At 33.1% G+C, this 27,306-nt stretch overlaps 2 protein-coding genes across 2 annotated transcripts; one reads left to right on the top strand and one right to left on the bottom strand.

The window, feature by feature from the left end:
* Window positions 1-14,938: 14,938 nt before the first annotated feature.
* On the bottom strand, window positions 14,939-19,614 carry LOC147522763 (putative RNA 3'-terminal phosphate cyclase-like protein). The gene is made up of 6 exons (XM_086595021.1): window positions 19,366-19,614; window positions 19,147-19,296; window positions 16,922-17,103; window positions 16,670-16,845; window positions 16,222-16,438; window positions 14,939-15,575 (listed from the first exon to the last, which is right to left on the bottom strand). Exons 1-6 carry the CDS (start codon window positions 19,568-19,570, stop codon window positions 15,366-15,368), a joined length of 1,140 nt encoding a protein of 379 aa, XP_086451147.1. The 5' UTR covers window positions 19,571-19,614; the 3' UTR covers window positions 14,939-15,365.
* Window positions 19,615-22,372: 2,758 nt separating this feature from the next.
* On the top strand, window positions 22,373-26,943 carry LOC147522762 (protein CLP1 homolog). The gene is made up of 10 exons (XM_086595014.1): window positions 22,373-22,728; window positions 23,252-23,320; window positions 23,461-23,556; window positions 23,860-24,101; window positions 24,463-24,601; window positions 24,706-24,762; window positions 25,052-25,186; window positions 25,681-25,916; window positions 26,560-26,604; window positions 26,686-26,943. The coding sequence occupies exons 1-10, from the start codon at window positions 22,501-22,503 to the stop codon at window positions 26,771-26,773; spliced, it is 1,335 nt and encodes a 444-aa protein (XP_086451140.1). The 5' UTR covers window positions 22,373-22,500; the 3' UTR covers window positions 26,774-26,943.
* Window positions 26,944-27,306: the final 363 nt, after the last annotated feature.

The raw sequence follows: 27,306 nt of genomic DNA, 5'->3' as shown, positions 1-27,306 counted from the left end.
TTCTGTTAAGTGAAGGGCTTGAGTCATCATATATTTTGACAATTTCTTCATCAAGTGGCAATGATGTATAGCCCAACAAGAAAGTGTACATAAACCTTCTCCTACTTTTGTCTGTAATATTTTGCAACTTCTAATTATATGTCAATTAGGAATTCTGTACACGATGTTTTAATTTGCAGATCTCCTTTTTTTTCCCAATAAGAAACTTACTCATTAAGCAATGAGAAATTTTTTTTTCATACATCTTGAAACCAAAAAAGGCTTACTATAATCTGGTTAATTAGTCGTTAAATAATATAGATAATGGCATATTGTCGAATGGTGATAATTTTTGAATTTATCTAATTACTTGATAAATACCCGTGGAACGATTTTAAATTGGTGAAATAGGATATGTTAACTTCTCTAGCTCTTAAACCTTATTGCCTTAGCAAGATCCTCATAGGAATTAATTATGGGATTTACGCAATGTAACCTATCCAATTCTGGGATTTACGTAAATGTGAATCGTTAAACTCATTCCAATGTGAATTAATCTTGGTTCTGCCCCATGAGTCTATTACATTCATATTGATCTTTTCCTTGTGAGGTGCTGATGTAGACATTCATACTGATCTTTTTCTTGTGAGGTGCTGATGTAGATTTTGATTATGTGATAACCCAATTTGCTAACATAAAATTGACCAAGGCCTATTATCACTTGAACGCTTGAAGCACCAAGTTAGAGACCCATAACCCAAGTACCCAACCAATATGGTTAAGTTCACCACAAATAAATTAGACGGTTCTAAAAGTAAATTTGTTTCGTGACTCAATTAAGTTTTCGTTGTCTACGTTCTACTTAATATGTCATCATGCCAACCGACATTGCGAAATACCAGAGCCAATGTCCTCGATTAAATAGAAGCAATTACTCAAGACTACCTCTCCAGTTCAGGCTCATCGAGCGTGCCCAATTTACCTAAGGGTTGGATACTAATTTCAGTGAATAGCGTTACATAGATGCTTTTTATGCACTAATTTTTTATCTTTGTCGTTTGCAACGTGCACTTGCTACGATGAGAGTCTCAAAGTACATGTTATTTGGAGCTATACTTAACAGTTTATTATTTAGGTATGTCTGGAAATCAAATAGGAATAAAGTTCCATTCAATTCAAAATTTAAACGACTGCCAATGTGTCTGCTCAAACGTAATATCAATTGTAAGTGTGCTCACCCAAATTATATTTATACTTTTCGGCAAGTTTTGTTTAACATCGCGTGCATAGCACGTGCATCTTGCTAGTATCCATAGAGCGTGGAGCATTGAATAATTTATCTTATTATCTTCATATTCATCTATATAATAAGACACAACGGTTTTTGGAAAGAGGTGTTAGTTCGCGGTGTGGATTGGTGTCTAGGGGCGTGTCCGGTCGTGATGTTCTCATGTTTTAGGTGGGCGTCTTTACATTGTTAATTGGGTTGAGCAACTAAATCAATACTAATCAATATCAATATCACAATTTAATATGTACCGGTTTTTTTATTGACTTTATTAGCCTTGACTAACCAATCAATACTAACTAATATCACAATTTAATATGCATCAGTTTTCCTATTGACTTTATTAGCCTTAACTAAATAAGCCCAATCAATACTGCTCAATATCCCAATTTAATTATATAATAAGACACAACGGTTTTTGGAGGAGGTGTTAGTTTGCATTGTGGATCGACGTCTGGAGAGACACGTGTGGTCGAGATCTTCCCAGGTTTTAGGTGGGCATTAAGAAAAGTCTTTACACTGTTAATTGGGTTAAGCAGGTTTTAGGTGGGCATTAAGAAAAGTCTTTACACTGTTAATTGGGTTAAGCAGCCCAATCAATACTCCTATTGACTTTATTAAGCTTGACTAACCAATCAATACTAATGAATATCACAATTTAATATGTATTGGTTTTCTATTGGCTTTATTAGCTTTGACTAAATAAGCCCAATAAATACTTATCAATATCCCAATTTAATCAATTACAAGGTTTAAGACCCGACCATATGACCGGAATCATTTCTAAAATTCACATCTCCTAAATTTTTGTGAGGAATTCAATAATTGATAATTGTTTTTGGAGTTGATCGACAAAAATTAGGCATGTTCTAGGCAGAAACAACCTCTTCTTCTTCTTCAATTCCAATATTCCACCACCACATTCACTCCACCATCTCCTCTCTTTACACTCCACCAACAGGCTTGGCTTGCCAATCAAAATAAAGGAAAGCTTAGGTACATACCATAATGACCAAAGTCGATGTTTTCACTATTGAAAATCCATCCCAGCTTCCAGAAAGTTTCAATGGATCTGAAAAATGATGCAAAAATAATGTCTTTTCTATCTCCTTCAGATTATATACAGCGAATTCGGCAGCCTGTAAAATTGAAAACAAAAGATAATTAAACAGCATGACATAAATCTAACTAAGAGTTTACAGAAAGGCAAGACAAATGTTTAAAGCATGTCACCGCCATCTTTGGAAAAAAAGAAGAAATTATGCAAAGATCATTTACATAATTTAAATAAGACTGGAATCATAAAGTCTAGAAGACAATAAGACACAAAATACCATATACCAGACCCTGACACGGAATTATGTATGGTTCTACTCATGGGATAATAGCATAAAATTAGGGCATGTGAAAATCCTAAAATGTATAAAATTAGTTCCAGCGAAGACATCCGAACTCCTCGGAGTTCTACAACTGGTTTAGGCAACCTTATTAAAACCCAGAACTACAGAACGTTGTTTCCAGTTACAACATTAGTGATCATTGTCATGCATAGCAAAACGCATCTGTTCTCTTTATTTCTCTCTCCCTGAACACTTTAAACCCAGGTGTGTACGTACAAGTTGTTGCAGATACATTCCCCTGAAACTCACAATAAATCTACATAATATCATCTCATTCAAACCACTCAACTATCAAATAACCCAAAATCTCCAAAAAAATCCCCAAACGACCAAACCACGGCATAGCTCATTATCAGAGTATATTTTCTCTCAAAACGCACCATGTCAGATCATATCAGAACTGGCTATCATGAAGCCAAAATTTATAGACTAATAAAGTGTAAAAACACTTCAAAATGTACTACAGGTTCAAGCATCTCCAAGATTGCTTCTACTCGAGGCTTAAAAATTGCACTCGTAAGCTAGCACCCATAACCAGAAATTGATACGATGCATACACAGAAATAGTACGGAGGTACGTCTGTCTTCTTTGCAGAACTACTTCCTTTCCTCGGCAAGACACACAGCATGTATCTAATTCTAACTAATCTACTATCTATATACTAAAACAGAGACCTTTAAAGGAGGATTTTCTCTCTCCTATGTGTCACTCTAATATGAGAGTTAGATTTTTCTCTAATCCTATGTGGAACTATAATATGAAAGATAGTATTTTCTAATAGCCTACAATCCTACCTACATTGAACCTCTTTGGAGAGTTTGAGTGTATTTCTAATTCTTATATTTGGAGAGAGTTTGAGTGTATTTCTAATTCTTATATTTGGAGAGTTTGAGTGTATTGTCAATTCTTATATATTTGATAAAATAAAATAAAAAAAAAAAAATTGCTAAAAAATAGGTGATTTGTAGAATGTAATTTCATATTACGAATCAAACACTTTTATTGTTCTAATTTTTATATATTTGATCAAATAAAAAAATTGCTAAAAAATAAGTGATTTGTAGAAACTAATTCCATATTACAAATCATACAATTTTAGTGTCTATGAGACTATGATAAAACACCGACTTATTTCGAATATATCTTTAACGCGTAACAATTATACTAAAAATAACATCACAAAATATATAATAGAAAATGAAAAAAAAAATAACGACAAAGCAATAATGACAAATATTTTAAAATATGTATAATATTGAATGAAACTAACGTAAAAAAAAAAAAATTAATGGAGAACCAAAAACTGGATGCAAATGTATCGAACTAACCTCAAATAATATTTAACGGAAAATCGGAAACTGGATGCAAATACAAGCATTAAACTAATCTTAAAAATTAATTAATAGAAAATCGAATATGGATACAACTACATTAAACTAACCTCAAAGAATAATTAATGTAGAAAATCAAAACTTGGATGCAAATACATCAAACTAACATTAAAAAATAATTGTCATAAAATCGAAACTAGATGCAAATACATTGAGCTAACCCTCAAAGATTAAATTAACAGAAATCGAAAATTGAATACAAACCGCATTGAACTAACCTCAAAGAAAAATTAATTATAAATTAGAAACATAATGCAAATGCGTGGAACTAATCTTAAAAAATAATTAACGGAAATCGAAACTATATGCAAATACAACTTTATCAAATAATAAACGAAATCGAAACTGGATGCAAATACATTAAATTAATCTCACGTAATAATTAACGGAAATCAAAAACTGGATGCAAATGCATCGAATCGACTATGAAGAACAATTAATGCGAAATTGGAAATTGGATGCAAATGTATTAAACTAACAAAAAAAAAAAAAAAAGTAACGATAAATCGAAACCCGGATGCAACGGCATTGAATTGATCTCAAAAATAAAAATAACGAGAATTGGAAATTGGATGCAACTGCATTAAACTAACCTCAAAATATAAATAACGGAAAATCAGAAACTGGATACAAATGAATTGAACTAACCTCAAAACATAGTTGGGTTATATGTTGTGGGAATGTCTCGATAAATATAGTTTTGTATTTAAAATGGTGTTTATCTTATCTCTTTTCGTATTCAAGTAGCTTCAATATATATGAACTTCGCCTTATTAGGCAATCTCACAAAACATCAATCAAACTTCTATTATTAAACAACAAAATGAAGTTGAAGGATTTTATCAAATGCAAGTTTTTTTTTTAATGGAGAGTGAGGTTTTCACGTTATAAGAAATTTGGTTTAGTGATAAATATAATATTAATATATAATAGTTCTGCATATTTGCAAATATTTTTCAGAATAATTAATATAACAACACCCGTTCGTAGATAATCTTTGAAGATCGATTCCATATAGTGAGTCATGCATAATTTAAAGAATAATTAATTGGAAATCAAAAACTGAATAATCTTCGATGATCCCACATAGTAAATAACAGATGGATCAGTAGAACTTGGTATTACACACCACATTAGATAATTATAAGAAAATCGAAAACTGGATTCAAATACATAACTGAGCTCAAAGAGTAATTAACGGAAAATTAGAAACTTTATACAAATTGCATTAAACTAACGACAGAGAATAATTAACGGGAAATTAGAAATTTGATGCAAATCTTTGAAAAATATTTAACGAAAAATCGGAAATAGTATGCAAATACATCAAACAAACCTCAAATAATAATTAATGGGAAACCAAAAACTTGATGCAAATGCATTGAACTTAACTCAAAAAATAATAAACAAAAAAAAAAAAAAAACAATGCAAATCGCATTGAACTAACCTCATAGAATAATTGGTGGGAAATTGGAAACTAAATGCAAATGCATTGAAATAACCTCAAATAATAGTTAACGGGAAATCAGAAACCGGATATAATTGTATCGAACTAACCTCAAAGCATAAATAATCAGAAACTAGATGCAGATGCATTGAACTAACCTTAAAGAGTTATTAACGGGAAATTGAAAACTGGATCCAAATGCAATGAAGTAATCTTAAAGACTAATTAACGAAACATTGAAAAATGGATGAAACCGCACTGAACTAACCTTAATGAATAATTAACGGGAAATTATAAATTTGATGTAACTGCATTGAACTAACCTCAAAAAATAATTAACGGGAAATCAGAAACTTGATGCAAATGCATTGAACTAATCTCAAAAAACAATTAACCTAAAATCGGAAATCGGATGCAACTGCATTGAACTAACCTCAAAGAATAATTAACGGAAAACCAAAAACTAGATGCAATTGCATTAAACTAAAATCAGAGATTAACTAACGGAAAATCAAAAATTGGATGCAAATGCATTGAAATAACCTCAAAAAATAGTTAACTAGAAATCGGAAGTCGGATGTAACTGCATCGCACTGACCTCAAAGCATAAATGTCCACTTTTTTAGCCTTCTCACATGAATAATTACGAGTAATTAGGAACCCAAAACGAAAGTGAATTTATAAAAACAGGCCCTTACATATATGTAAACTGTATAGAAATTGTAAAATATTGAACTAACCTAGAAAAACAATTAATAGGAAATCGAAACTGATCTGACGATGTATTAAACTAACCTCAAAGAGTAATTAACGGAGATTGGAACATGGATGCAAATACAATGAACTAATCTCAAAACTAATTAACTAAACATCGAAAATTGATGCAACTCTTTGAATTAACCTTAATGAATAACTAACTGGAAATCATAAAGTGAATACAATTGCAAGACCTAACTAACCTCAAATAATAATTAACAGAAAATTGGAAACTTGATGCAACTGCATTGAACTAGCCTTAAAGAATAATTAATGAAAAATTAGAAACTGGATGCAACGTACTACATTAAACTAATCTCAAAGAATATATAATTAATGGAAAATCAAAAATTTGATGCAAATGCATTGAACTAATAACCCTAAAACATATTTGTATTATATGTAGAGAGAATAAATGTCTCGACAAATATAGTTTTGCATTTTAAATAGTATTTATTATAATTTTTTTTTATTGTGATTGGGAATGTCTTGCTATTCAAGCAGGTTCATTATTATTTTGGCCACATTGGACATTCTCACAAAACTTTAATCAAACTTATATTATTAAACCTAACAATAAAAAGAAGTCGATGAGTTTTATCATGGTTTGGTGCTTCCTTTTTATAGAGAATGGTGCAAGAAATTTAAATGAGTAATTAATATAATTTTTATTTTTTCATAGTTATGCATAGTTGCTAATATTTTTTTTAGAATAATTTAATATAATGACACCCGCTCATAGGACACGCTCATGTGATAAATCTTTTCAAATGAAAGTAGTGTATTTTTTGATGATATGAAAATAATCAATCTGTTTTAGTGATTTGTACACATTAGTACATAAAATTTGAATGGTGATGATTCTGACTAAATCACCATAAATCTAATAAAACTATTATACAAGCTAGATTAAGTTTAAGATAATTCTATTTGAAAATTATGGATTAATATTCTAAACCATAAAGTGAAAAAGTTATCTCAATTTAATCCCTTAGTTTCCAAGTACTTATACACCATAATCGTTGCCATTAACATATTTCGGTTTATTTTCAATAAAAATATATTCGATTCAAAAATTTGCCGTTAAATCACTATAAAAATACAAAGCTAGACCGAGTTTAAGATAATTCTATTTAAAAATTACGGATTAATATCCTAAACCACAAAGTGAATATCTTTATCTCAATTTGATCCCTTAGTTTCCAAGATCTTTATGCGCACCATAATCGCTTCATTAACGTATTTTTTTGATTTATTTTTAATAAAAATATATTCAGATTCGAAAATTTGTGTGAGACATTTTGTAAAGCTTTTTCAGCACACAAAATATTTAATAGATCCCGGGCGTATGCCCGGGTCCAAAATCTAGTTCTAACTAAACACGTAGCATACCTCGACATATTGCACAAGCACATATAGCCGGACCTAAAGTGATACATAAGATAGTCAATTTTGAGTCTATGAGTACATAGACAGTAAAGTGTCCTACATTAGGGGTGATTGGTACACTACAACGCACTCGGTATAGACAACACCCCACCTCTCAAACTGAGGCAAACCTAAATACATCCGAAAAGTTTGAAATCCCATAGGCCCCTTCCTCCACCAAAGGCGCCGTTCCAAACTCACAAATACTAATATGAGCGATGAACACTTCAGCTAAAAAGTTGTTGTCCTCCCACTAGACTATAACGAAATTTATTGGCACCAACAGCCCTACTCATACAAAAGGATTCTAATCGTTAAATCTGAATCAAACAATGCATGGTTTACAGCAACAAGTGTATCTCCAGTGGTGTATCCAAAACTTTTAATAGCAGCAAATTAAACAAAGCATACTACCAACATTCGATAATGCTTAAAAAACCAAATGACAACTTATAGTTCTTGCTATATTTGGCATTCGATTTAGCTTTTGACTTCGTCTCATATTAAAACACCGTGCAGATGAACTCATGCCTTACAGCGGTCTCACCGCACTGTAATTCAATTGACACAAACGGCTATTTCCAACGGTGGTGTGGTAGCCCACCAAAAACAATTCATTTCTAAACTCAAAATATAAGCCCCCCTACTTAACCGTTTGGTTATCTTTGACCTTAATATTTATTAAAAATATAAACACACTCGAATGGAACACACTACTAGTGCCTTACCATGTCTACTCAAGCATTAAAGTAATTAACCAGACAGCATATACAAACAAAATCACTTGGTAATTTCAATAGGATATCAGACTAGTAGAGTAAACAATGTTAATTAAATATAAGCCAAATTGCCAAAATAAAATCAAGGCATAGATGGATATAGGGGGTGTATTGCACTCCTGAGATTAGAAAAGCTCCACTACCATATAATTAATTGCCTAGAAAAATTTCAAACTATAAGGACTTACACACCCAATTTTTTTTAGTAAACTTCTATACTACCACACTTCTAAAATTTTCACAACTATAATAAGAATATTATCAACAAAAAAAAAATAGTATGAAAAAAAAACTTATAAAAAATATTCCAATAAACCAACTTTTTTTTTACTTTTTATTTTTTCCCTTACAAAATTATCATTATCATTTATTTTAAGTTCAAAACCATTAAAGATGGACAAATGTGTATTTGAATATTTGATAGGTTGATAAGACTAAAACAAATAGCCAAAGACCCAAAGCCCAACATGTCAGTTTTTATAATTTTAATCACCCCTAACAAGCTCGTATGCTCTCTTTTCTTTCTTTTACTCTCAATTCTTAAACAAACGGTCATACCTTAACCCAAAATAATAATAATAATAATAATAAAAACAAAAAACAAAAAACAAAAAACACAAATTCAAAAAGGACTTACGGCGCAACGTAACTTGTTGCACGCTTGTCCTAATTATTTGTAAAACTCATTATCATTATCAATAAAATTTCCACTTCAAAAAAATAAAAACAAAACAATATAATTTTTTATTTTCAATTTTAATATTTTATTTTCAATGTTAATATTTTTTTAAGTCTATATAACATTATATAGACTTATAATATCATATACATTAATATAAGTCTATATAATGTTATATAATGTTCTATATAAGTCTATATATTGTTATATAGACTTATAACATTATAGGAATTGAAGTTAACAATTTGTTGAATTGTTGTAGATTTGTGGATTAGATTATATAGATATATATAGACATAGTAGTATCAATTAATGGCTTAAGTGCTTAAGTAGTTAACTTCATCAGTTCATATTAAATTCTTAGTAGTCAACGCACTCTAGTTTTGTTAATTGAAATAAATGCATAATTTTGTTGATTTTTATTATTTAGACTTTCTTACAAAAAAAAAAAAAAATTGCATACGTTGTTTTTTTTGTAGTGGTCTCCATCATTATCATCATCATCATCTTCTTAATACATTGACAAACATTTTATATTACATTGGAAATAAATTTCAATCGGAAGCCGTCCCACACAAAATTGTTTAAAGTAATAATCTCCTTCTCAATATGAACTAAATGACCATTGCAATCAACTACAACATTAATAGTCTCAAAGTTGGTTAAAAAGCCCAAATCCTAAAACAAAAACGAATAACAATTATAATATATTATTATGATAACAAAAGTGAGAAAATTACTTTACATTAATTTATTGTATAATAAATTACTACAAAAATAATAAAAGTGAGAAAATTACCATCACAACAGTGATCGAGAATTTCAAGGAGATCTTAAAGAAAGGCAAAAAAGATAAAAGAAAAGTTCTGGACAATAAAATGTGGCCATATATACGTTAATGTTATAATTTTTTTTTTAACTTGTGTTATTCAATATAATCCAAGAGAGAGCGAGTGAAGTGATTTTGTTATTTGACAGAAGAGTTTTATTTATTTTTTTAGATATAGATAAAAACTTGAGTTTTTTAATTGTGAGTTGGTTTAATGTTTTTTTTTAATTGTTTGTATCGAGTGAGGTAAGTATTGTCAAAAAGTTTAATAAGGAATTGGGTTCTCAGGGATTGTGAGTGATTTTGTTATTTGGTAGAGGAGTTTTATTTGTTTTTTTAAATATAGATAAAAGTTTGAGTTTTTTTAATTGTGAGTTGGTTTAGTGTTTTTTGTTTTTTTTTAATTGTTTGTAACGAGTGAGGTATGTATTGCCAAAGAGTTTAATAAGGAGTTGGGTTCTCCCGGATTGTGAGTGATTTTGTTATTTGGCAGACGAGTTTTATTTGTTTTTTTAGATATGGATAAAAGTTTGAGTTTTTTTTAATTGTAGGTTGGTTTAGTGTTTTTTGTTTTTTTTAATTGTTTGTAACGAGTGGGGTAAGTATTGTCAAAGAGTTTAATAAGGAGTTTGGTTCTCAGAGATTGTGAGTGATTTTGTTATTTAACAGAAAAGTTTTATTTATTTTTTTAGATATAGATAAAAATTGTTTAGGTTTTTTAATTGTGAGTTGGTTTAGTGTTTAGTGTTTAGTGTTTTTTGTTTTTTGTTTTTTTTTTATTGTTTGTAACGAGTGAGGTAAGTATTGCCAAAGAGTTTAATATAAGGAGTTAGGTTCTCAAGTAGTAAGGGATTAATTGAAATCGTGTGTTTATTTTTTTTCTTAAATATAGTTGGTTTATTTTTTGTCCTAAATAAGTGGCAACTAACTGAAATCTTTATTATAAAGTTTATTGTTTTGTGCCGATAACATAGTTCGGGATTTCAAAATCATCGAAATTCTGACAAATCTAAAAACCGAAATTTATAATATTTCGACCCATATTATATTCGGAATTTCACTAATTTTTGAATTATCAATATTTCGACTCTATACTATTTTTTCTAGTTTTTTGAAAAACTGAAATATTGGGCAGCTAGAGTAAAATTAGTGGAGCGTACATTATAATAAGTAGAACATTTTACTCTAATTATAATATATAGTTATAAATAAAATTATAAGTAAAATATTATAATATATAGTTTGAGTAAAATTAGTAGAACATTTTAATTATATTGACAAATATATATTATAATTTCTCTTTAAGTGTACCGAATTTTTGAAATCCGAATTTTTATTTCAAAATGTTTAATACTCGTATAAAACATATATACTACATACTATTAACGTATTGCGAATTTTTGACCAAATGTTTCTAATATGTAAACAAATGAAACTCGAATTATTCTCGTACCGAATAACTCCCGTATTCCAAATTGCTAACAAGGACTCTTCTCATCAAGGAGGTATAACTGTATAAGTAGATAATTATATGGCTATAAAGGTAATTACAACTAATACATTCCTAATTAGTATTGGAAGAATAGTACAATATGCTCACTAATATATATAGAAACACAGGCAATGGCTTAACAGGTATGACATCCTTAATCCCTCTTATGTTTTTGGTATGCATCTCCTCCTTTATGCAGCTGTCCTTAAACGTTGCAAAGATAGTGTGAACTTGGAAATTAGACTAGAGAGGGGTGAAGATTGCAATGAGGGTATGTTTACGTACCGTAATAGCTTTAAGGCTTTGTATCATTGTTGATTTGTTGGTCTGTGTACTGGCAACACTAGCTTTGAGCACTGTCTGCATTATTTTCTATGTTTACATCTTTGCAACAGCAGAATATCAATCATGTGGATCAGTGGATTTGATGACCTGAAAAAGCACGTTCTTTGAATCTCTAAATCTCATTGACTTCGAAATAAGTCGCATAGGTCTTATGGTAGGTACTTTTACTTATCAGTTATTATGTTATGCGTGTAATGTGGGGATTTTGGCTATATGTGGGGATTATCAGGTAGAAACAGGCGGGATATTTGGCTGTCAGTTTGTGAAGTTTGCAAGACAATGAGAGTTGCACGCTACCACATAACCAAGGTTCAATATGCCTGCGACCAGTTGGGAAAGGGGGTTCAGGGATCGTTCATGACAAAATAGGCATATCCAATAAAATCCTAAATCACCGCTATATTTTGTACTGTTGGAGTTTGATTGCATCTTACGTATTTGAGGAAAATAATTTATATCAATATCACTGTAAAGGAGTGTTTTAGGCTTTCCTTTACATACAAAGTTGAATAGGAACTGGAAAGAGTTATTATTGGGACCGAGTTCGGGTTAGGAGTGAACTGTCTACGTATTTTTCTCTCGATTCTAAGGGGAGAGAAGAATCAGGTTTGGTGTAGTTCATAAGAGGGGTATTTATAGATGTTGAGAGTGAATCTTCGCCCACCACGTGTAAAGTGTATCACAAACGTCTAGATTAAGGAAGCGTGTGAGTATTGTCTTTATAGGTCTGCTGTGATGATGGGGATTATTAGTCTGGGCAAGTAGCTTGCGGCAGTGGTCAGTAGCTGGTGGCAGTGATTTGTGCATGTGCATCTCTGTTCCTGATTGCTTCTAGAAGATAAGCTGAGTCACGTTATAGCCTGGTTCGCGTGCTGGCGCGAACTGTTCTGGAGCGTTCTCTTAGCTTGGGGATGCGATCTGATTCTACGGGTCGGTGTAGTATTTCCATCATGCTGAGTACGCACCTGATACTCTTGAAGGAGGATATCACTCCCTTACAATCACCTTGTTAGGGACTCTGCACCAGTAATACTTTGATGAGTACGTAATATACTTGATTACTTGAAACCATATCTCCCCAGCATTTGATACTTCCATGAGAACTATATATATATATATATATATATATAACTCATCAACCATGCATGAAATTAAACATACTAACATTACGAAGCTTGTAACCTCTGATTGTTATTCACATACACATTAAACACTCAGAGAGACATCAGAGACTATATGATATATATCAACAGATCCTAAAACAAAAACCTATATAACCTGTTCCAATGTGATGTAAACGCAAACGAATCTGGCAATGCAAAGCAATGTCGATATATATCACCCCAAATCCCTTCTCAAAAGCTCCAGTCATATGAAGATAAATATGTAAGTACGCAAACGAAGGGGACAAACATAACAAGTAACAAAAGTGAAAAAATTCTTGTAATGTCCATAATCATAAGCTTCCTGATCGAGTAGGCCGAAAAAGAAGGACAACACAGATAATGAGTGCATAAAGAAAGAGTGTCACAATGATGTAGGTCATGCCTTCATCATCAGATGCTGTGTTAGTCGACATTGTGGGATGTGCTGTACTGCTGTGTGGTATATGCATTGAGAATATCAAGAGCTAGAGTAGAAGACTACGAGGAGAGGAGCAATGCAAAGGAAGGTATGTTGAGATTGGATGATTGTATTCAAAACACTGTTTCCTTACAAAATGCTAAGAACCAACTCATAAGTCAAAAGGGGTGCATACCGCCGCAAGACAAAATAAACTCATTTCTGTGTGCATAATTAGTCCTTCAAATGCATTTTGTGTGATGTTTCCGAAATCAAATATAGCTTAAGGTGAGGTGCTAAGAACCAGTTCATCAGTCAAAATGAGCTGCATACATACCACATGAAAAAACGACACAGTTTTTGTGGAGAATTGGTCTTTCAAGTCAAGGTTTCATCGTTCAACTGCACTTCTCTTTTTATTTCCAAAAGAATTGCTAGTCTTTAGGTGAGGTATGTATGCAAAATTTCACATTGGGGAGTTGCCTCTCAACATTTTTCAATGTGAGAAACAGAAGTGTAAGGACCACTAATAACGCAAAAGGATACTGTCTACTCTTGCTCGTCAAATAGAGAATCTGCAATTTCCTCCTAATAGAAAGTTACACAAGTTGCTTAGAAATTAAGTGTATTCTAAATATGGCATTCGAAGTTTCGAACAATAACTTGAAGGAGACTCTCAACTACTTCATCTTAAAGCTGCAATTCAAGCTGAAGTAGTAGGAACAAAAGAGTAAGTAGAATACGGGTGCTTTACCAAAAAAACTAGAATAGGCCTGGGGGCTGCCAGCGTAGAAGCTAATCTATGACAGACTGATGTCATCATCAGTACATGATTTCTGTTTTTAGTACAAACTCGTTACTGTAAGTATAAGCTAATCTGCTAATATGGCATACCATCAGTCCATCAGTGCAACTCCAGTTCACTTATGTTTTCATATTTTTTCTAAGTTTACATATCTCCCACAAAAATATTCATACATTCACACAATAATAGATACTACAGTCTACAGATCCAATAAAACATAATTTGGATTAGGGCTGGTCATCGAGTCGAGCTATTCGTGAGTAACTCGAGCTCGGCTCGTCGAAGGCTCGACTCAAACTCGTTTTATACGTCATTTTATACTTTATACGTCATTTTATACTTTATACCCAACTATAATTTACAATTTATACTAGTTTTGATGTTTTATATACAATTTTTTCGATATTCAAGTTCAAACGAATAATATTCGAACAACTCGAGCAAAACGAGTCAGCTTCAATAAAGCTCGAATGCGAGTTCAAGTTGAGCTTCTGCATGTGCGAGTCGAGCTCGAGTATAGCAAAACTCGACTCGGGTAGCTCGATGACCAGCCCTACTTTGGATCAAGGTAAATAGATAATCATGTAATCGACAGTGCTTTAAAAACAAATTCGGAATATCTGCTTTCCACTTTTTGACTGAAAGGAAATGAAACAAGCCTACCAAAAGTCGGCCAATAAGGAAGGACAGCAGAAACACAAAAAGTGAAAAGTATGCTTCCACTCATGCCGTGTTGGACTAGTGAAGATCCAGAATTTACCAAGTAAGTTTCAATTATCTCATATACTTCCATAAAACTTGGGATATATCACAGCAGAGAATTTGTCTCCCAATAACCAAGAGAAAAGTATTACATAAAACCTGGACTGATCATATAATATATAGACAACGAGAAATGTTATTACAACTTAAAACTTAAAAGTAAAAAGTAGTTTACACTTTTCCTAATGTGTTCCAAGCTCCATTTTCTCTCCTTGCTCTTTGCTCACTTCCAGGTGCTTCGCCGATAAAGGTGACTCAAACAAAACTAAGCACATAATCAGCAGCTCTTCCACAATACAAAACCTCTTCACTGACCTATATATAGCCCGTGATCAACATTTTGAGCAACACGAGATGGTCAACACACAGGATTAGAACCAAGAACCCTGTGCTGACAAAAGAAAAAACTCTAATTTGAATTCAAGAAATTTTTCGGGACAGGTTCTTCAACCCGCATCCAACACACTTCAGTATGACCGTCTCTGTTGATGAATCCGGTGTGATGACAAACTTGACATCGAGGAAATCTCTAATGTGTCTAAGGGTTTCTATTGCATATGGTGAGAGCTTTCCGACACGAACCTTGGAAACATCTTGTGGGCATAGAGCGCAGAGGATGAACAAAATCCCCTACAAGAACAAGATTTTGATAAGTAAAACGTGGAGAGGCTCAAGGTGAAAGATTTCATCATAATTGTGCATTTAGTAAAAGAAAGAGGGAGATACACTCGACAACCTTTATCACATTAAAAATCAAGTTGTTTGACACACGCATACAAATCTTTGAATTGACTAATCATTAATCCAAGTGAGCTGAGAGAGAGAATCAGAATGAACTTGAGCCTGTCATGCTTAGCTCATTTCTCTCCCATTTCTCCCTTTCTAAACATACATTTTGATAGATCTACCGCTTTTCACTTGGCAACTATTTCTGGGAGTCACAAGTTGTACTGCCTTACAGAAATATTTTGTATCACCTAGCAAGCTCATAGGCACCATCTTTAAGTAATGTGATACATTATTTGGTATCTGTTGTATCTGCTTACACATACAGAAATGTGATAATCATGCAGCTACGTAAATATATCTGTTGTATTTTATCGTTATCTACTTATCTTGGTCCTTGATTTGTTTATAAATCTGATAACTATAGTACATTATTTGGTAATAAAGAAACATATTATCTTGAGTCAGAGACTCAGAGAAGCACTGTAATAGATAGAAGAAAACAAATACCAAAAAGAAAACGAAAAGAGTACTGAGTCAGAGCCCAAACCTGGTGCATAGAATCTACAACTCCGCCCTGCTCTATCTCTCCAAGTAGCATTGAAGCAGCTTGCTCACCAACGTCTGCAGGAGGCATCAGTTCTTTTCTCTCATCATCGTCGTAATCATCTGTGTCCTCTCCCCTTGCATAACAGACTGCTGTATCAGTAGAGATGAAGCAGCCAGTAGTAGTCTCAGCAACCAATGAAATGCCATAACCAGGCGATCTGCCAAAGGAATGATAAAATCATTACTCAATGATGTGCAGAGGTGGCTATTTCAATTTTCAAGTAACAACGAAATCACAGTCAAGTCCTTAGATTCTCTTACCAGATTAAAAAAATCCCTTCCATGAAACCATGGTCATGGGAATAAAATGAATATATAGGCTATATAAATATATAGAAAATTCATTACACAAAAACAATATATAAAATAATAGACAAATACTGACTTACTTTCCCGCCTCTTGACCAGATCTGTGGTCTTGAAATATGTGGACATCAGGAAGTAGCCGATTAAATATCCCACGAGCAGCATGTATCATGGTCTTCTCAAACTGATAAGAAACTTTGGTAGAGAATGCGGTACCTCTAATCCTCTTAACCATTCCTTCATCGATCCATGTGACTGCCTACATGAGAAATATATATATCAGCAGCCTACTAGCTGAGCACGAGTCCAGGATAAGAAAGGTACTGAAAACTCACTGACAGACTGTTCAGTACAATTGGAATGCCCAAATGAACTTCCCCACCACCCTGAGGAGGACTACCACGACTTTCTATTTTTAGATCCAGTCCTTCTGAAGGAACTCCAAAACGCTTAAGCAGAGGCAATGTTGTCCTTTTGAATGTATCCACTGATGGATCTTTAGAATCATTTGTAATTCCTGTAAAACAATTTTAAGTACTTCAAGGTGAATACTCTGGCCTTAATTCCATGCTATAGCATAAACTAATGAGATTTCACAAGATCAAAATGAACTCTACGTTGTTGCTGGGAGATGATGCTTCAAAGGTTTTACAAGAACAGCATTGCTAGGCATCAGAAGTGTACATGATATAGCCTATGTCCCCTGAATGTAACAGGATCTGTGTTTTACGCATAACAGAAAGTGGTTTAACTTAACGGAATGAACATGATTAGGAATTCTGGAAGAGAAAGAGTTCACTAATTATTTGACTTCCAGACACGTGATTTGCGAAAATGTGCCGTGAACATTCCAGACAAAACTAATACTGTACATGCTTAGTACGTTACTTACTCAAAATGTAAGAACCTGTATAAAGGCTTATTCACTAAGCTCTCCATTGTACGCATAGCTTTTGACGCTGATAACAGCTATCTAATCCATATTAAAACAGAAATATTGGAAGAAATGTAATGTTCAAAGCCTGAAGGTTAAGACGCCTACATGTTTACTTTTTTACTTTTTTTTTCTGGGAACGGTAACCCACATATTAACTTATCCATTTTCTTACTTGTGAATTGCCAGTTTCATTCTTTTGGATTTGGAGAAGTAGAGAAAATGTTAGCAAATAAGAGGAAGGGTTCCAAGATTGAAGGGCTCCCAAAAAGAAAATGAGATAGAAATTGGAGAATAAATCACCATCTGGATTATATACCACTTCCAATGATGTAAGATTAAAACAAAATAAACTAAATAAAAATGCAAACAGACCGTATTTTTAATATTTTGGAGTATTGTTCATGGTATCATTGTTAACATTTGCTTGAAGGTACAGAAATTTGTGTACTAAACAAGAGTGCTATGGAACAATGGCAACAAGAAGCACAATTGATGTCAGTCCGAGTGACAATAGGCATTAGGCACAATAAAATAGCAAAACCATGTAAATGGTGTTTCAGATGCAAAATATCCTAGAAGCCCAAATAAGAAATATTTGGGCCAGGTCTGAAGCAGACGAAGTGCCAATTGTTTATCTATTCATACAACTAACTCTTCAAGATTATGACCTACTACACTCCAGCGCTTCTCCTACCAAGCAACCCTAACAAAAGTATACATTTTGAAGCTGTGAGCCTGTGATCAAATAGTTCTTGATGAATGGAACTGCAGACAAACTCTAGGTGCTAGTCCACCATAAGACACAACTACCTATGAACACCCAAGGAAGTGAAAGAAAGAAGACGGTGAATGACAAGGAACTATTTTTTTTTTTTTTTTTTTTTTTTTTTGACAAGTAAAATTTATTGATTAAGATGTAAAAAGATTACAACTGTGAGAGAGAAACTCACTTACAAGTACCAACAGTTACGCATTGGAAAGCCAGACACCTCCCAAGAACGTAATGCCCATACTATGATTAACCCCTATAACGACCCCTCAGCTCTATCCCACACTCAAGAACTCAAGTAACTACATCCAAAGTTAGACAAGAAATCCCAATTTTCATCCCTATAGTTAGTCTACATAATTTTCATCATGTCCTTGATTATTGTCCGATTCAAGCCCCATTGTTTGCCCAATCTCACATTCCTTTCTATTATTTCTATGTAATTCCCCAAATAGTTTTTCAAGACCGGTACTTCCCAAACTAGATGATATCCCCAAATTGGCCGCTAATGGCATGACCATGTATTTGATCCAATCCCGAGAATCGTCAATAAGGAACTATGCATAATTTAAGTTGAAAATGAATATGAGAATTATAACTTTAATCTAACAGGTTGCTGACTCATGCTTGACACTCTAGAGTACTTTACGATCAAAATTAACTTCCCATTTTCTGATATTATTCCCTACTGCAATCCACTTCCATGACTACACTTAACTATCAATACATTACTCCATTCCATTTACTCATATAACAACATTAAGCTCTAGTCCCACACTATAAACACTAATTATCTTCATTCCACAAATCAAAATAACAATACCAACACAAAAATAAGAGAACAAAAAACAAACCTTTAAGCCGTATCGAAAGTGGTTTCTTCCCAAAAACACCAAGCACAAGCAATGGTTCCAAAAAATAGCCAATAGACCTACTAAGCCCACAATCATGCACCAAATTTCTCCCACCAACTATAACTCCAGGCTTATATTTCAACTTAGTCCCTGCCAAAAAAATGCCCAACATCAAATAATGAAAAACAAACAACAAAAAACAAATATTTTTTTTATTACCAGTTTCGTTGATTTCGACAAGGCAATCATCAGTAATCTTTTCGAGTAATCTAAGTAACGAAATTTCGTGAGGACGAAGACCAGGCCACGTGTCTTCATGTCGAATATCGTCAATTAAAACTGGAGTTGATGAAAGTGTTGAAAGGAGTAGACGTTGTCTTAAATTTTGACTTCCTTTCAATTTCTTGTATTCTGTTTTCCCCATCTTCTTCTTTTTTTTTTTTTTTTTTAACGAAGGGAAAATGTTTTAGTTTAAGGGAGAGGGTTTAACATTAGGGTTTAACTTCAAATGGGCCCAACTAAATCAGACCTAAGCCCACGTACTTTTTTCCAAATAGCCCATGCCAAATGTATCCAATACTCATAACTATGTTTTTCTACTCACATAGTTGTGGCAGTTGTTTCAGAAAAAATAAATAATAATTTGATCTATGGAGAAATTTAGTGTGAGAATTTAAAACAATAATCAAATGATCTATTGAGAATGCAAGTGTTTCGATTGTGGGGGCTTAAAAAAAATACATTAAGTATATATATAACCATATTCTTATGCGCACATTATAACCATATTTTTTATACAACACTCTTTTAACTAAAGTCTAATATTTTGTGGGTATGATCTTACCACTATATAAAGTATATCCACATAATTTCATATCATTCCAAAATCTCTAACATATTCAAAACTTGATTTGAAAACGTGATTTACTTTAACATTTATGATTTAAAATTTTGCAATTCTCTTTTGGCATCTTTATAAATTTTCAAATGAGCCTAATTTTTGCAATGATAGATTTTCTCCATGGTGAAAAGATGGCATCTACAAAAAATCAAATCATAAGTAAATTTGTATATATAGTAAGATAATTGAGGCTATTGTATAAAAAAGTGTTGAGTATTGATCCTATCCATATATATATATCGAGCCAGTTCCGTTTACCATACTTTTTATACTATGGTTTATACCACACCCCCTACCCCCTACAAAATGAGTTAAGTTCTAATAATTTGAATATCTCTACAAAAAATCGTCTCATTTAGAAATCTATAATCTAGTTAAAAATCGTTGTCAACTTTGAATTTTTTTAACAGCTCATATTTTTTGATTTTGCAATCATCTTTTGACATAGTTTATACATTATCAAATGAGTTGAAATTTATAGATGTGATCTTCATGGTTAATTGAACACATCCACAAAAAACTATGTTATAATTCATGTTGTAGGTAAAATTGTGGGGCGTGGTATAAAAAGTCCCGCTATTAGAAATACATACTTATTTTAAATTTAAATAGATACGTAAATAAAACTTCAGGTATAAAATGAATTAAAACCTACTTTTTTGTGGATATGATGTGCTCATCACCATAAATATCATCTCCACTAAAATTTAGCTATTTTGGAAACCTCTAATGCCAAATGATTGAAATTTTCGTACAAAATTAAAATGCTTTTAAATGTACATAAAAATAATGAACCATGCAGCATATACAACACAAAATCACTTCATAATTTCAATAGGGTACCAGACTAGTAGAGCAAACAATATTAATCAAATATAAGCCAAAATAACATCAGGGTATTATATTCTCGCCTTGTTGTTGACTAATCACCATTTGTGGTCGGTTTCAACAATGGCACAGATGAGAGCTGCATGCAACCGTTAGAAATACATTAACACATATAGTTATATAATTGATCTAATACAAAATACCCACCCGAGCCTCTATATATTTGCTTTTTGTTTTGTTCCCTTTGTCTACAGTTGATTGACATCATGTATAAGATGAACACACTTTGCAATTTGGCATGAAGTGAAGCCTAATGTCTCTTCAAAGTATTTGTTATGTAACGTAGACTAGTTCATGGAAAGTAAAACGAAATAAGAAAAGTATGACCACAGATGTCAAATATGGTGGTCTTTGACAAAAGTATGACAAACATTTTATATTACTAAATAAATAACAATTTACAAAGAAAATAAAATACTTACTACAACATTAATAGTGTCAAAGTTGGTTAAAAAGAAAATAAAATACTTTCTACAACATTCATCCCATATATTGTCTTGTTAATTTCAGCCATTTACAATTGAAGACTTGAAGGTAGTTGATATGGAAAAAGGATATATTTGCTTCAAGGATCCCTCTGCCTTTTGTGTTGTGATGGTTTTTTGTGTGAAAATTGGTGGTTTGGAATCACACCAAGAAAATGTGCATACGAGACTCTTAAGATGTAACTGTATTAAAAAATGTTACTTTCTTTTCAAAGAATTGTACTTGTTGTATTAGACAAAAATAAGATGATCTCTAAAGAAATTTAGTGTGACAATTCAAAACAATAATCATATAATTATATTGAGAATGCGAAGTGTTTCGATTGTGGGGGTTAGAGAGAAAGAGTATTGACATTATATTTGTAGATATTTGAGTTTTTTTAGAGAGATTGGAGTTTTTGCGGTTTTCTACAAATAAACATCCAAATACGATATGCAATGTTATTTTTTTGGCCCTAGAGATTTGATCAAAGAGCTGTGGAGAAATGTGAATTTGGGGTGTCAATTTAGCCAGACCGACCGATAATTAATTGGTTTTGTGTAGCAATTGTTTGTTATACTAGTCCGAGTCTGAACACTTTTGTTTATCACTGTGGTTTTCAGAGACAACGCGTACCAACTGGATATAATTAAGTACCAACTTATGATGTCATAGTTATGTATGATGAGTGTATCTCTTCTATAAAAAGAAAATACACTTAAAGGTGTATTTTTCGACAACCCATCTAAACCTATTAGAATGTGGGAGGATGTGTCATCAACAACAACAACCAAAAAAAAATATCTTAAAATTGGTGGTATAACTACTGTTTGTAATTCCGTAATGTAAAAATGATGTTTACCTAGCTGGAAAACTATGCGGAATGCCGGAATGTAACAAATATAAAATATGCCAACAGTATCCGAAATACCACAGCAAATTCTCGAAATTGGCGACATTTGAAAACCCAACCAGTAAAGGTAAACTTGTCTGTCTTCCAAGTTCCAAGCAGTAAAAGACTCGAAACAAGCTTTTCAATTCTCTTTTTCGCGGCTTGACGTTTCCAAGAGACCAAGACCATCCTGAAAACCCATAAAAACATGGCTGGTTACACACCAAGTGCAGTAGTACCAGTAGCAGTAGCAATGGGTACTTCTACTTCATCATCAAATTTAAGGAAGATAAATATAGAGAAAGAATGTGAACTTAGAATTGAAGTTGCAGAAAGCCCAGTTAAGTTACGTCTTCTTTCTGGCACTGCGGAGATTTATGGCACTGAACTCCCTCCTGAAATTTGGCTCACTATTCCTCCTCATCTCAAATTTTCTGTAAGTATCGAACTTTTTTTATTTTTTTATTGATAATTAAGATGTTGGGTGTTAAAGTTTTGTTCTTTATTTTGAGAATTGGTTATGGAGAGTGTCTTTTTACGTCTGCTATTATGTGGAATCAACTAGGTTGAGTGGTTTGATGATTTAGAAGTGTTTTAGAGGTGGTTTTTTGTCCCTATTTGTGAATGGTGTGAGTTTGGGTGATAAATATTTGTTTTTTAAGCGAGAAAGGTTTATAGCTGCCAAATTCTCTGAATGGTTGTTATTCCGTTGGCATTACTGCAGAATGACCTTGCACAGAAGTTATTTCTACTTCATTGCCTGAGTTAACCTGTTTCTTTATTCAATTGGCCCGTTTAATCTCACATCCTTTTCTAATCTGATAGCAGAAGCATATTAGTCTGTGCTTTTGGTGTATTCCAATCTCTTTTCTTGAAGAATGCAGTGATCCTTGGGTAGTTAATAATTGATATATCTATTGGACCTTTTGAGTGAGGATATGTTTTTATGTCATTCTCAGGTTTTCACCTGGTACGGTGCCACAGTTGAATTGGATGGGATAACTGAAACTGACTACACTGCTGATGAGGTGTATATATATGTGTTTGCTTTAAACTTCTTTGTATTTGGGTATCGGACTGATGATTAATAACACTTTTCAACTTAAATTTACCTTAAATGTTTTTTTTTCAAGGATGAGTTTATTTATTTTGAAATATATGATTTTAGACACCAATGATCAGCTATGTAAATGTCCATGCTGTTCTGGAGGGAAGAAGGAATCGTGCCAAAGCATCCCCAATTTGTGATTCTGATGCTTCTCAGGTATTAATTAAGTTAATGTTGTAGTCCTAGTTTTCTCGACCCTTAGACTTCATCTCCTTCTCTTCCACTTGTTTTATGGTGACCATACTCATATATCAGCTTAATCAGCTACTTAATTGATCATATCACCCTTCATCATGCTAAAGTTCTTCCTTAATTTTCCTATATTCAAATGTAAAATGGAAGATAACATGGTGAAATTGGATTACTGAGATGCAAAAAACTGTTGTTTGTGACTGTATATGTTCGTTAGCACGTATTATGTTCTTTGAATCTTAAGTTACGATATTTCTAGTGGTTCAGGGACCCAGGGTGATTGTCGTAGGGCCTACAGATTCTGGAAAGAGTACATTGTCGAGGATGCTTCTTAGTTGGGCGGCTAAACAGGGTTGGAAACCTACATTTGTAGACTTGGATATAGGCCAGGGATCCATAACAGTTCCTGGTTGTGTTGCTGCTACCCCAATTGAAATGCCAATAGATCCAGTGGAAGGAATTCCCCTTGAAATGCCCCTTGTCTATTTTTATGGACATACCACCCCCAGGTACCGAACCTAACTAAGATTTGCATGTTCTTGGGTCATGGCATTAGTATGCATATATATGAAAATGATCCCTTTAAGTTGAAAAAAGGGATAGTTTGTTCGGTTTGTCCTGATTTTTATATTGCCATTGTTTGCGGAATGTGGATGCCTCAAGGGAAATTTTCTTAACTGGGAATGTTGTTACTGATAGCCATGCATTTATTCATTAGAATACTACTGAAAAAGCAATGTTCACTTATTTTATCGTTACGCTGAAAAGTTTTTCTAATATCACTTGGGTTCATTATCCCCTTCACTGTATAAGTTTGAAAATTAAAACTTTTTTTCTGGAATATTTCAAATGTAAGTTGTTGCTTTGTAGTGTCAATGCAGACTTATATAAAGTGATTGTAAAAGAGCTCTCGCGAACACTAGAGAGACAATTTACTGGTAATGCGGAATCGAGAGCTGCAGGTATGGTGATAAATACCATGGGATGGATAGAAGGTGTTGGTTATGAGGTAATTCATAATTCTCCAGTTTCCACTGATTCTGTTATATATGAACTCAAATTACTTTTTCATGCCTGTTACCTTTTTTTAGTAAGTTCATTTTTTGGTTGCAGTTACTTCTTCATGCCATTGACACATTCAACGCTGATGTTGTTTTGGTTATTGGTCAGGTAAACACCAAATCTGCTTGCCCTTACTATCACCGAACTAGTGCTTACTCATTACCAGAGTTTTCATGTGGTCAAGTGTGCTATATGTTTTATGATTTTATCTAGAGAGTCTAGTGAGACTGTAATGTTAACTTGTCAATTGTGTTGAGGCATTTGAGCACACGAGTGAATAACCACCCTGCAATCTGCAACTACTTAATGGAATAGAGATTAGAAAACAAGTTTGTGTCTAGAGGTTCTTTATTTTACCTTTAAGTAGTTATGTATATGTTTTCTTAACTTTTTGTAGGAAAAACTATGCAGCATGCTTAAAGATGTGTTGAAAAACAAGCCTAATGTGGACGTTGTGAAACTTCAGAAGTCAGGTGGTGTTGTCTCCAGAAATGCAAAGGCTCGACAGAAAGCCAGAAGCTACAGGATAAGGGTAATGTACAATATTTTTTTTATCTATATAGCTCTTCTACTAGAACCGTTGACGACATTACAGAGTGTGGATGCTGTAACCAGAATCCACTCAAACTTGAGTATCTGTTGGCAAATGTATGTGAACTAAATGTAAGAAATGGTCTGTGGATGGACCAACTTTTCACTGATCTTTGCATCCATGTATCTCTAACAAGACTCCCTGATTTAGAAGCTTTATTATGAGATAATAATGTTTTCAAATGGTCCATATGGCAGGACCATTTAAATATGTTGTCTGAGCTGCCTTTCTTGATCATATACTCCTGTTATTTTTACATGCTTTATAAGTTTGACTATTATCACCAAATATATTCAGGTCAATAAGTTTTGACATTATCTATATGTACTTGTATAGTTGCCTCTCTTGTATTGTTGTCTACTTGACTTGTTACCAAATTTTGTCACTGACTTAGAATGACGAAGTTTTGTCATGCCTTTGTCTTCTTCTTTCAGGAATATTTCTATGGCCTCACAAATGATCTCTCTCCACATTCCAATATTGTAAGTTTCAGTGATTTGTTTGTCTATAGAATTGGAGGCGGCCCACAGGCGCCAAGGTCAGCTCTCCCCATTGGTGCAGAGCCTGCAGCTGATCCGATGCGGCTGGTACCTGTGAATATCAACCGTGACTTGCTCCATTTAGTTCTCGCTGTTTCATTTGCTAAAGAACCAGATCAAATTATCTCCAGGTAATGAATTAACAATTACACATTCATCCTACACTCTAGAGTGAAGCCACTGCTATTGGCGAAGTAACTTTGTGATTTCAATTGAAAGATTGCCACTGCTATTATTGTTATTCTTGATTCTAGGGTGAAACAACAATATAGAAATGCTTATCTGCAATGATTGCTTGTGAGCACGGGTTGATGAAATATTAATGTATAACTGATTAAGTGATTAGTTATAAAAGTGAGCCAATTATTGACGAAGTAAAACCAATTGAAGGCCCTACTGCCCATGGGAGTTTTATCCACACCAAACCCCAGATCCTGTCAGAAGGCAGGCACTAACTCAGCCTACCATTCGTGTATGAGATATTATATACCGGTACTTATTTGCGATATATATTTGAATGACGGGATCCGGACATTGATTATTATTATTATTTTTTAAATATACATAGAACTCTACTCATTTTCTTAAATCTATTAACCATTGCAATATCAGTCCGTTGTTTGCTTTCTATTGGTGATTTATATTAAAAACGGAGGGACCCAATATCGGACGATATGGTTATTTTGGTCCTTGCTTCTTTTAGTTGCATTCTCATGAACTAAATATGCATTTTAAAACACTTCTATACTAATGTCATAAACCTTTTTGACACAGTAATATAGCTGGATTCATCTACATAACAGATATTGACATTCAAAGGTACTATCTCTTTAACTGCGATTGTTAGATTATATATGCTCTCTTTGTACTGGATCTTTCTTAAAAATAGTTGTATTTCAGGAAAAAGATAACATACCTTGCACCATCTGCTGGCGAACTCCCAAGCAAATATTTGGTAGTTGGAACATTGACATGGCTGGAGACCTAAGTTATCTGGGATACGAAAATGGTTCAAAAGCTTCAGGTGAAGGGTTTGCAACTTTGCATGGATCCCTGACCTCAGGAATAGTCTGGTGGTGTTTGTTACGTTAGTATGACTGTATATTATTGTTTGACACTGTCTCATACTTGCTAAATATAATTTATGTTTTCCTGCAACCATCGTTTACCAGTTTTTAATTATTGGTTAGCATTCTGATTTCATGCTACTTTATGCATGTGTGCCATGACGCAATACTGTGTAAACAAGACTTCGGCCCCGCATCCTATATAACCTGCTTCGAAGCTTCATTCACCATTAGCTATATTGTTCTTGTGCAAGAAAAAAAAACATTATAAACTATGCAATTCAAATAGTTAACTGGTAAGTGGAAACCATTACAGGTGGGAGATATAAGCAACGGTATAGTGATGTTAAGAACAAGTTTCTTCATTTCCAATAGAGAATATACTCTAACAAAAAACATTTGCAGCGTAACGCCCCAACCTTTCTAACATCTATCGAGTAGAAAAAAAACAACA

This window comes from Coptis chinensis, chromosome 1 (genome assembly GCF_015680905.1).
Source record: "Coptis chinensis isolate HL-2020 chromosome 1, ASM1568090v1, whole genome shotgun sequence".
NCBI lineage: Eukaryota > Viridiplantae > Streptophyta > Magnoliopsida > Ranunculales > Ranunculaceae > Coptis > Coptis chinensis.
This window is presented reverse-complemented; position numbering and strand designations above follow the sequence as displayed.

What these genes read in the sequence shown, in the direction of transcription:
- LOC147522763 (XM_086595021.1), bottom strand. Translation starts at nt 19,570, where the DNA reads ATGGGGAAAACAGAATACAAGAAATTGAAAGGAAGTCAAAATTTAAGA. An exon ending in TGTCGAAATCAACGAAACTG is followed by an intron (nt 19,297 to 19,365) that starts GTAATAAAAAAA and finishes TTTTTTTGGCAG; the next exon opens with GGACTAAGTTGAAATATAAG. An exon ending in TTGTACTGAACAGTCTGTCA is followed by an intron (nt 16,846 to 16,921) that starts GTGAGTTTTCAG and finishes TTTCTCATGTAG; the next exon opens with GCAGTCACATGGATCGATGA.
- LOC147522762 (XM_086595014.1), top strand. Translation starts at nt 22,501, where the DNA reads ATGGCTGGTTACACACCAAGTGCAGTAGTACCAGTAGCAGTAGCAATG. An exon ending in GTGATTCTGATGCTTCTCAG is followed by an intron (nt 23,557 to 23,859) that starts GTATTAATTAAG and finishes CTAGTGGTTCAG; the next exon opens with GGACCCAGGGTGATTGTCGT. An exon ending in CCAGAAGCTACAGGATAAGG is followed by an intron (nt 25,187 to 25,680) that starts GTAATGTACAAT and finishes TTCTTCTTTCAG; the next exon opens with GAATATTTCTATGGCCTCAC.